The sequence below is a fragment of the Condylostylus longicornis genome, unplaced genomic scaffold (genome assembly GCF_029603195.1).
Source record: "Condylostylus longicornis isolate FDR11 unplaced genomic scaffold, ASM2960319v2 ptg000037l, whole genome shotgun sequence".
NCBI lineage: Eukaryota > Metazoa > Arthropoda > Insecta > Diptera > Dolichopodidae > Condylostylus > Condylostylus longicornis.
This window is the reverse complement of record NW_026578006.1, coordinates 1,770,939-1,782,280: the sequence shown is the minus strand read 5'-3', so window position 1 is coordinate 1,782,280 and position 11,342 is coordinate 1,770,939. Positions and strand designations below refer to the sequence as shown.

Sequence of the window (11,342 nt, the reverse complement as noted above, 5' to 3'; positions counted from 1 at the left end):
TTTTTTTGTATCAATTTTTACTGCAAAAATACAATTTCTATATTGAAAAACAAATTTTTTTCTTTCTTTTTTTTTTAGTGTAGTGTTATTTTATTTAACAAAATATATTTTTACAAAATATATTTTATTTATTTATACAATTTATTATAATAATTTCACTTCATTATTTCACTTTTTGGAATATTTGGAATATTTTTGTAAAGAGAAGGCTATATATAAGTATAAGAGATAAATTACGTATAGAATATTTAATTTGCAAGAAATTTATTAATATAATTTGTAATCTGTATTTTAAGATTATTTCACTTAAGAAATCAAAAGTAGAAAGCTAAAAATATATTTGATCGGATTATAATTTAAAAAAAAATGTGTTTACAACATTTACAAAAAAAGCACAACAAAATTTGTGAAATATTTATAAAATAATATCACCTAAAGTTCGAATTTCACTTTTAACGATTTTAATCAAAAACTTTAAATAATTAATTAATTCACTAATTTCTCCTGTTATTATATTTTTTGCATTAAATGCAATTTTACAAATTTATTTATAAATTTATATTAATCTACATACATGTAAAATTTAATTTTTCTTTCTTTTTTGGAATAGAATTTCATTGACTTACACATACATAATAATATATTCTTAAAATAAGTGTTTTTCGGATTAGTTTTATTATTAATTTTACAAATTTTCTTTGTTAAGAATTATTAAATAACTCAATTAGTGCATCAGTGCTACATATTTTTCATATACTGAATCACTTATTTTTGAATTTGTGAATCTTTCCGACATGCTATATGACGACTATTTCAATTTATCATATTAAGAATGATGGACCAAAAATTATGGTTTTCTTATTTTAAAAGTGTAATTTATTACAATATTTAATACAACGCACATTAATAGAACTACATTAATATTTAATTTTACACAAATTTAAAAGATCATTTAAAAAAATGTTTTAAACAAAGAACTTTTAGGTATTTGAATTTGTATAAGAAATTCCTTTTTTTTTTAAATTAAACTTTTACAACACATCCGATCAATTCTAAATAACATAGTAATTAAATTTTTTTTAAATAAACGGAAAAAAACAAACAAATATTTAAAGGATTCAAAATTTTCAGTTCTTAAATATTGCGATAAAATACAAATTTATAGGTGCATTTTATAGTTAATATTACCATTGGTATTCAAGGAAAATACATTAAATTTGATTGTAATGTTGGTGGGTTTAAATATATTACACAACATTTTTTGCTTTAGTTTCTAGTTTTTGTTTAATCTTGAATTTCCTACTAATAAGTTATTAGTCACACCAAATTTAATTTTTATTTTTACCAAACATAATTTTTGCTAAGATTTTTTTTTCAAAATAGAATTCTTGAAATACAACAAAATAATTAATTTAAATTATTGTGTATTAGATTAATTTATTTTGTAATAAAAATTGCTTTTAATTTTATACAAGGATTCATAAATTTCTGTTGAATTTTTGTAAAGTTTTTGGGTGAGTAAAATATATAAAAGAAAAGAAGACTAGGGTTTGGCAGCTGGAGAGCATGCTCTATTGGCTTCAAATTGTTTACTCTTTTGTTAACGTAAGTTTGCTTATAAAATATTTTGTTCTGCTTTTGTGCTAATCACTAGTGTATTGGAAAACCATTATTAAGCAATCTTTTGTTTTTTATAAAATAAAGTAAAATATCACTATGACAGGTTCCGAAAATTTCAACAAAATTTTAGTCGATATTTAAAGAAGACATTCTTTTTTCGACCCTAAAAATAACAGTGTTATTATTTCGAATTTTTTTAAATCGTAAAAATTTTTTTACGTTATTTCAATATCCTGAAATAATTCACCAACCCAAGCCACAGCCAAACAGTAATGCTGCGAAAGTTGGGTTAACAATTCAGTCTCATCCAACATTTCAATGTGTTCAATTCTTTGTCTTTCAGAAGGGCTAATACTTTGATATACTTGTACCATATCCCAGGCTCTAGAACCGCTCCAACCGCATTCAAGAAATCTTGATGTCTGTGTTTCCAGTGACAAACATGAATCGATTCCAGCTAAACTACAACCTCTGGCTCTTAAATTGTTCAACATAACATCCCCAAATCTATCATTCATATTGACCTAATTTTAGGTAGACATGTATTTATTAAAATATTTTTTGGTTATTGAAATAAGAATTTACCTGTTCAAAATTAACAAACACAGCTGATTCAAAGCGCCCAGCTAGCCACTTTAATAAGTTTCTACAATTCTGCGCTTCAATATAGACTAGAACACATTCTGCAATAAATATGGTAGGTAATTTATAATCAATTTCAGCCTGTTGTAATTTATTATCCAGCTCATCTATATTTCTAAGATCAACACCCATTATATGATAATTAGGACCATGCATATCTGTTGGACTTAGTTTAACTTCGCCATCTTCAGCATGGATTTTACCAAGCAAAGCTTTGTTCCTTTTAATAGTGTAGCATTTACGTGCTGTTACTGTAGGAAAATCTAATTCTGTGTAATTGATAATGTTATGGCCAGAATCCTTTAGGCGCCAGTAAAGAGTATCGAAACCACAACCCAAATTAATTATTTGACACTTATCATTGGTTTTCTAATTAACGAAGAAAAAATTGCAAAAGAATGAATATTTAATATTGTGGATAACCAAGTTTAATTCATTAAATATTTTTATTTAAAAATGCACAAATAATTATCTTGATTAAAAAAAAACATATGTGATTATATGAATTTATTTACATAAAAAAAACAATTAATTAAAAACCTTGGATATATTTTTTATTACTTTATCTAGAAAGTAACTATTTTTAACACTGACCTTTAAAAATTTTTCGACGCACATCTCCACGCCCTTGACTCTAGCAAAGTAACCTCGATTAATTTCTGGAGCTTTTCTTTCACTACTTCTAACAAAATAACCAATATATTCATCTTTCCAGTACCCTAATCTGACAGCACATCTTTTGCAATCACTTGCATCATCATTCGTGGCTATCACTAAAATTAACATACTATTAAAAATAACTTTAATATAAATTTTTCAAATACTGCACATACCCGCTTCATCGCAAGGATGAAACGCTGATTCCACTGAATATGAGCGCATCCTTTCGTTTGCCAGTTTGAAATTGTTGCCTTAAAATGGCCTTGATAATAAATCGAATTTTTTCTTTTTTCGTTTCTGCTTCGATGCAGAAAAAATTATCCAAGTTCAAAGGAAACTATAGAAAAAAAAATGTTCCTTGTAAATATAGATTCTAGCAACTTCTTTTCCAATTCAATACACTTAATTGATGTTACAAACAATTTTCAGAAAACTTTGATGTAGAAAAAGATACCTTAATACCTTATAGAGTAAATACTTGTGGAATTCCAAGGGATAAGAAAAACTTTGCGGGAGGAAAATCTTTGATTTAACCAACAACGATACAAACTACCCCACTTTATTTGACATTTCTGTTAGTAATTTCGCGCAGTGAAGCCTTACATTTCGACATTTTCAAATGATTTGACATTTTAAAAGCAATGACAATTCCATTGTGAATATGAGAATGAGGTAATTTCAAGGAAATTTTAATTTTATTAAGAAGATTGTCAAATTTTGGATGTGTCGTTTTGAAATATTTATAAAAATATTATATTTTAATTCCTAAAGTTCTAAATCTATAAGTAATAAAGATTGTTTTAGTTACCTTAACATTAATAAAATTAGTTTCATATTAAAATATATTACAAATAAAATTACCCTATTGTATATATGACTTATTGTGAATTTTATAAAAGGAAAAATAAAAACACGTAAAAAAATTTATGACCGCTAGTGTCATCTCTTAGACAATTGAATAAGGTTTGACTATAATATTTTAAACAGTTTTGAAAACGGTCTCTTTTCCGTTTTTGTAGTTTCTAGTTTCTGAACAAGATTCGGTAGCTAAGTCTATAATTTCTAGACTAGACGTAAAAATATAAAAACATCTTATGTACTCAAACTTTCAAATTCATTTTGTTTTTATTTTCTCATTTTATAATTTGTTTTTTCTAAATACTAAATATGTATTTTTTTTTCTGTAGAAAGATTAAATTTTTTAATTATTATACTTTGATTTCATTTTTCTTTTTTATATCAATAAATTTAAATAGAATTATTATAATGTACTTATAAATAATGGGAACAATATAACTATGTATATATTTTATCATGCTAAGATATTTATAATTATAAATTGTAACTATATATATATAATTTCTATAAACTGTGAAATTTACATTATGCCCTTAATTTTATATGAATTTTTTAATATATTAATAGTTATGTGATTTAATTTTTTAAAAATTTATTTATACTTATATATAATATTGTCAATATTTTGAGATTTTCGACGATAAAAGGTGACATTCTTCCAATGGATTCATTTCTCATATTATTTTCTATTAAATTTCAAAAGTTTAAATAGCATTTTTGGCAGTGTTAAATATTTTGTTGAAAAAAAAAAATTCAATAGTGACTTATTGTATCTTCAATTTTTTTTGTTCTGGAATATAATAAATATAAAATTCCTTTAAATCATGAGATACAACATAAATATTCGAACATTATATGACAAAAATAATTTCAAAAAATTGACAATATTTTATTTTACAAATTTTTCTTAGTGCCTATATTAATTATGAAAGCATTATTCTTATGAAGTGATTTAAATTAAATGAATCTTAATTGTTTTTTTTTTTATCATTTATTTACAAAAATTAAAAATTTGAAAAATTTGTTAAATTTTCTTAACATTATAAATTAAAACTAATTAGATTTTAATACATAAAATTATATTAATTATGGTTTCAAGTAAATATTACTCAATTTTTTGTAAAAATTTTTTGCAAAAATTTATTAAATTTTAAAATTAAATTACAAAACACGCGTATGAGTTTAATGAATTTTTTATTCATTTTTTTAGTGAGTTATTAAGTTATATATGTATATATAAATATGAAAAAATAAGAGATAAACATTAATGTTAGAACCGAATTGAATTTGTTTTAGGTCGAAATCAAAATATATTAAAAAAATTGTATTTAAAAGTTTACACCTACAGATATATATGTGCAAGAATTGAAGCATTTATTAGTGGAATGAAACAGAATTATTTTGTAGTTTTGTGCATAATTACTAAAAATTACACTTATAAAGTTAATAGAATTATAAAAAAATAGTTAAAAACGAAAATTTCTATGAAAATTAACATATTTTCATATGAGTTTACATGCGAAATTTAAATTCATATACTTTTTCTCAGAAATTTTATTATTATTTTGAATAATTTTCGTGAAATATAATTTTCGTGAATTATAACAGTATTATGGCGGTTATGCAAGGTTCTAGGTTCCAGGAATATAATATAACTGATTTTAATTTTTAATTTATAAAATTGAAAAAGATTATTTTATGAATTTATTATAATAAATAAATTTTAAGAAGGTTATAGTTTTGATTATAAATAAGTTTAATAAAACTGTTAAATTAAAAATACTTAAAATTATTTGAAAAATAATAAAAAAAAATATATTAAAAGACAATAAAAAACAGTAATTTGTTCTTTTTTCTAATGTAAATTAAAATAAAATTTGTAAAGGGTGGATTAATAAGTGAAGATAAATTGTGATTAAGTGTCACTCGATATTAACAAAATAGTTGCTTATTAATAGCTTTGTAAATAAATTTGTAATTAGAAAATAAAATAAATTTGCTAAAATTTTGCTTTTGGAAGAAATCATTTTGAATTGAAATCACTTTTGAATTTAAATAATAAAAATAATAAAAAAAAATTAACATATACAAAAGTATAACTAAAAATACAAGAAAAAAAAATAAAAATAATAATTTTAATGATATAAAATTATTTAGTGATTCAAGATAAGATTTGGTGGTTTTATTTGCTTACTTTACAAATATAAATTTGAAAGGCGATAATTTAGTGCATATTAATTCAAAATATTAAGTCATTTAATAAAAAAATATCTACAAAATATCTAAAAATCGCAAAGTAATATGTACTTAATTTAGATTACTAGTAATATTAATTTTGATGTATAGAAAATTTTCAATATTATAAAATTTTGCAAGTCTGACTTCAAAAATTCAATAATACGGTATAAATACACAATTCGTCAATTACAATTCATCATATGAATTCTATATTAATGAAGTATTTTTGAAATTTTGAGGTCAGGAGAACTTTAAAATATAGATTTGATAGTAATTTTACTTATTCAGCAAGTGTATTGCATTTCCAAATTAATAATAATAATTACTTTATTTTTATTTAGCAAATAAAATGCTATTGCTGAAGCTTATAAGAGATTTGAGTTAAGGTGGAAGTTCTTATTTTCGAATTAATTTTTATTTATGGTTTTATTATTACAATATGAAGATTTTTAAAATAAATTAATTATATTGTATAAAATTTAGCATGCACAAAATTATCGTTTTTCTTAAATTAAATTATTATACAAAATTTTGTATCGTTCTGTGAATATGAGTAACAAATTTTATAATTTATTATTTTAATGAAATTTATTTTAAATTTATACAAATCAGTTCTCCTTTTGAATTTTATTAAATTTATTTTGTTTTATATAACATTTAGATTTGTCTTTAAATATTAACACGTACACAATATATTTATTCTATAATAGACTATAATAATAAAATTTTAAATTTCTACTTAATTTATAATGTTTTTTTTTTTATATAATATATGAATACAAATTTTCTAACTATAGCACGAGTTTATCTTAAAAATTTATTAAAAAAACAAAAAGCTTTTATTTTTAAATTTTTTACAACAAAAGTTTTTCGATTTATTTTTGTTTTCCATTTCCCTAAAACAAAAAGCAAAAACAAAATTCTTTTATGAAAATCATCCATTCATGTTTTTATATAAAAATTAAAAATAAAAATTCTAAATAATTTAAAAACTAATCTCCATGGGCTAGTTTTGCCTCATCGGTATTATCCCATATTGTGCTGCTTGATTTTGTTGTTGCATATGTTGTTGTTGATGTTGTGGTGGGGGTGGTAATTGTCCAGTACTTTGTCCACCAATTTGTGGTTTTGTTGAATATGTTACAGTCTGTTGTTGTCTCTCTCCAACACCAACTCCTGTTTGGCAATTACCATTTCCACTTGATATTTTTCTTTCACATGTTCTTATTTGTTGTTGCTGCTGTTGCTGCTGTTGTTGTTGTTGATGTCCAACTCCCCCAGTTTGTTGTGGTGGAGGAGCATACATAATAATTTCACCAGTATTACCACCATTACCTGTTTGATTTGGATTTCTAGCTGGTGGGGTTATAGCTGAACCATGATAAGAACCATATGAGCTATCGTCAGATTGTGCTGATTGACCTCGAGGTCGTTGACCGTTCGTACCATACATTGATTCAGGTCTGCCTGATCGTGTTGAATATTTTATAACAGAATCATCTGTACTAGTTGTTCCACTATTTATTAATGTATTACAACGTGTTTCGAATTTAACATTCCCATCAAGCGGGGCTGGATTGTGTCTAGTACCATAGACTGGTTGGAAACCAATATTATCTGAATGTTGTTGTTGATTTTGTTGCTGTTGTTGTTGCGGTTGATGATGAGTTTGATGTTGTTGCTGTTGTTGCTGCTGTTGTTGTTGATGTTGTGTCATATTACTACCTCCTGATGCAGTACCCTGACGAGTTGATCCTCTAATACCATATATACTTTCAGAGCGTTGTTGCATTTGATTTTGTAAATTTTGATTTTGTAAATGAGAATTTTGTGTTTGAGCCAAACGCATTGGATATAAACTTTGGGCAGGTACTAATGGACCAGGTCTTGGAATAATATCACGATTTATAGCAGTATTACTTTTAGCATAAACAGATTGTGAACGATTTAAATTAGCACGTGGCATTGGTGGTGAACGACAATAAAGTGAACGTGTACCACCATATAATGGTTCTGTTGGTTCAATTTTTGACATTGGTGTTGTTGTATAAAAATTTTGACAATAACCGCCTTGTTGTGTTAATGTACCTGTTGGTTGACGGTAAGTAGAACCTTGGAATTTTGGATTTTGCATTGATGATGGTTTTTCTAAATCTAAATCATAATTAAGATCATCTTCCGAATGTATACTTGATGAATCATTTTCTAAATTATCTTTGGTTTTCTTTAAATTTCGTCGGGAATTAAATATATATTCGTATATAATACCAGAAAATGCACCACCAACCATTGGACCAAACCAATATACCCAATGATGATCCCATTTATTCAATACGAAAGATGGTCCTAATGATCTTGCTGGATTAAGATATGGCATCTATAATAGAAAATAAAAGAAAAGAAGAAGTTAGTCAAATTAATGTTGTTAACTTTTATAATTTATTAAAATAATTTTTTTATATATCCTTTTGAATAAAAGTTATTTTTAAATATTTAAAGCTGAAAAACTTTTACTATAACTTGTACAAATCCCTAACCAAGTTTTGTGTCATGTTAAATAAAATAGTATGATCATAAAGTATAAAGAAGATTTTCATATCCTTTTAATATTTCAATGCATTTATAAAATATAGGATCTTGAACATACCTAGGCAAATAGTGAAAAAGTAAATGTTCTTGTAAATAAATTTCATTTAAAATGTTCTTTCTTTTTTTTCGTTGTTGTATTTCCTGCCAAGAGCCATTTATCTGAATAAAAATCGACCAAAAGTATTTAAAATTTCCAGGAAGATATTGTGTTATGGATAAAAATTCTTTTAAAATTCAATCCACATATGCAATTCGTTTTCAAAAAAAAAATACCACACTAAAGGAATTTTTGTGCTTTTTTTCATTAAGGAAGAAGGATAGATCTCTTATCGTATATTTGAAATGCCTGTACGTGAATTTTTGATTTTATTAAGTTTCTCTTTGGAAACACCTTTATTTTTTTTAAAGAATGTTACCTACATACATCTGAAATTTCATGGTAAAATTTACCATACATAAACCGTATTGTATAATATGCATTTATAAAACAAAAACGTAAGATTATGTAAGTGCATATGTGAATATTAACAAATCAATTTTCATTTTATTCTACTTATATTCAATAGACAGTCTTTTATAATTAAACATGAATCTTTTCTAAATTATTTCAACGTCAATAAACATCAAAAAGGAGTAAAAGAATAAGTAAAAACTTATACGAATTTCACTAAAAAGGAAACAAAAAAAAAAAGAACTTAAAAAATTTTGGAAATAGTTTGAAATTTTCCTTCTTCAGAAAGATTCAATAAAATTTGTTTTATAAAATAATGAAGACTAGCTACATATAAATAAAAGAAAATTGAATTATTCGAAAAAAAGAATTCCTAACCCAAACTAGTTTTAATATATTTCACTCAAATAGGGGAATTTTTAAAAGTTTTTCATTAACGTAGACTATGAAGACGGACAATGTGAAGAACTTCTGAGTTACTCCTGGAATATGCATAGAACCATGTACACTAACTTAAGGATTCGCGCTTACAATTAAATAAAGACACGACTTCGACTTTAAGCAGAAGTAGAATACCAAAAAATTTTTGGAATCAAATAGAATAAAACAAAAATTCCAAATAAATTTTAAAAGCATTTCTTTAGAATTGATGATAAATTTTAAAATAGTTGGGATTTTTTAAATTCATAAAATTTTAATTTTTATAATAAATAATGAAAAGTTTTCTGATTGTTGTCTATTGTACTCGTATACATTACTTTCCAAATGCAAGTACAACCATAAGTAGTGTGTACAATAAAAAATTATAATTTTGTTGCCAAAAAATTAATGCCAAATTTTTATGAGAATTTTGTTTTAAACTGGGCAATAAGCAAACAAAAAGAAAATCAAACAAATAAATAAAAATGAATTTGTGTTGAAAGAGCAAAAATATTGCATTTATTTTAATATTACACAAAATGAATGTATGTGTATACGTATATGTATGTATATTTGCGAGCACATTCAACGATTGTGAAAATTTGTTTGTGCATTTTTCATTGAAATTTATAATATTTCTTTTTTAATTTACAAATAATTTTTAACAATGTGAAAATAATCTTTAGTTATGTTTAAAATTAATGTTTTGACAAATGCTTTAATGCTTCTTAAGTAAATTCAAAACAGAATTTAAAAGAGATGAGCGAGTATCTTTTGGGGCAAAATAAACAATAAACATATTTTGATTGGATTTTGTTTGACGGTATGAAGAATACCGTCAAACAAAAATAAGAAGGATAGTCTTATTTTAATTAAATCAAACAAATCACAAAAATAATGTTTGATAGTGTAACGTACACCGTAAACATTATTTGTTTGGTTGCTTGTAACTTGAAAACTTCATCATATCAAACATTGAAAATTAAATTTTCTATAACTTAAACCCCATTTTTTTTAAAAAGTTGCTATAAAATTTTTTTTGCAAGTTTACTAGTTTGCAAGAAATTTCTGTATTTTATTTACAAGTAGAGTATAGTTCAATGTTAGTCATTCATACACGTAGTGGTTAAAAATTAAATACTAAAAAATTAACAAGAAAAATTTCTTTTTTCTGAATATTTGTTTCTTCTCTTTTAATTTTTTTTAATCAAATTTTATCAATATTTACAAATTTTAATGAAGGGTGTGGGTTTCAGATGCCTTTTTTTCTTTTTTTTTGTTTTTTGTGAAACCGCAACTTTTAATGTTATAAGTTTTTTTCAATACGAAATGGTGTTGTAAAGTTCAAAGTGTGTTTTATTCACATAAGAAAAAAAAATTTTTTTTTGCTAACTGACATGAGAGGAGACCTTTCAAAAGATTCAGAAACCTTTCAAAATTTTTCATTCATTATTCGATTTTATGAATTTAGGGAATATTTAATAATATTAAGAAAATATTATTTTATTTTGGAATAAAAAAAAAATTAACTTAAGATAAGCGTTTAAGTTATCGCAGGGGTTGGTAAGTAAATCAAAAATACCGGGAAAATAACTCAAACTGCTACTAGCTGCAAATACATAGTTTCAAAATCGAGGGCTGCTTTGCATGGAAATCCTGTTATATAAGAATAGAAGTTGCAAAAATGTAATGGGATCAATAGAAATAAAATTGCCTGATTACTTATTTAGAACTCCTTTGTACGCAGTAACGCAATTTAGAATATTGCATACGTTTTTGGTTTATGTAAACGAGTATTCATTCAAATTTTTTTGGTTCGAAAATTTTTTATAGAAACTTTTCCGTATCTAAAATCTTATGAGAA

At 24.1% G+C, this 11,342-nt stretch overlaps 2 protein-coding genes across 4 annotated transcripts in view; both read right to left on the bottom strand.

Moving 5' to 3' along the window:
- Positions 1 to 204: 204 nt before the first annotated feature.
- Positions 205 to 3,490, bottom strand: LOC129608862 (leucine carboxyl methyltransferase 1). Of its 3 annotated transcripts, none has more exons than XM_055520619.1 (6): positions 3,385 to 3,490; positions 3,096 to 3,259; positions 2,857 to 3,035; positions 2,206 to 2,631; positions 1,840 to 2,144; positions 205 to 1,783 (listed from the first exon to the last, which is right to left on the bottom strand). In XM_055520619.1, the coding sequence occupies exons 2-6, from the start codon at positions 3,142 to 3,144 to the stop codon at positions 1,747 to 1,749; spliced, it is 996 nt and encodes a 331-aa protein (XP_055376594.1). In that variant the 5' UTR covers positions 3,145 to 3,259; positions 3,385 to 3,490; the 3' UTR covers positions 205 to 1,746. The 3 variants fall into 3 exon arrangements, with proteins under 3 accessions (XP_055376594.1, XP_055376595.1, XP_055376593.1); XM_055520620.1 differs by having other exon boundaries at positions 3,377 to 3,468; XM_055520618.1 differs by having other exon boundaries at positions 3,096 to 3,459.
- Positions 3,491 to 6,837: 3,347 nt separating this feature from the next.
- The window catches only part of LOC129608852 (neurogenic protein big brain), a 69,136-nt gene continuing 64,631 nt past the window's right edge, over positions 6,838 to 11,342 (bottom strand). The window contains exon 5 of the mRNA XM_055520607.1: positions 6,838 to 8,395. Coding sequence (XP_055376582.1) covers positions 7,025 to 8,395 — 1,371 coding nt within the window. The 3' untranslated portion in view covers positions 6,838 to 7,024. The remainder of the gene's footprint in view (positions 8,396 to 11,342) is intronic.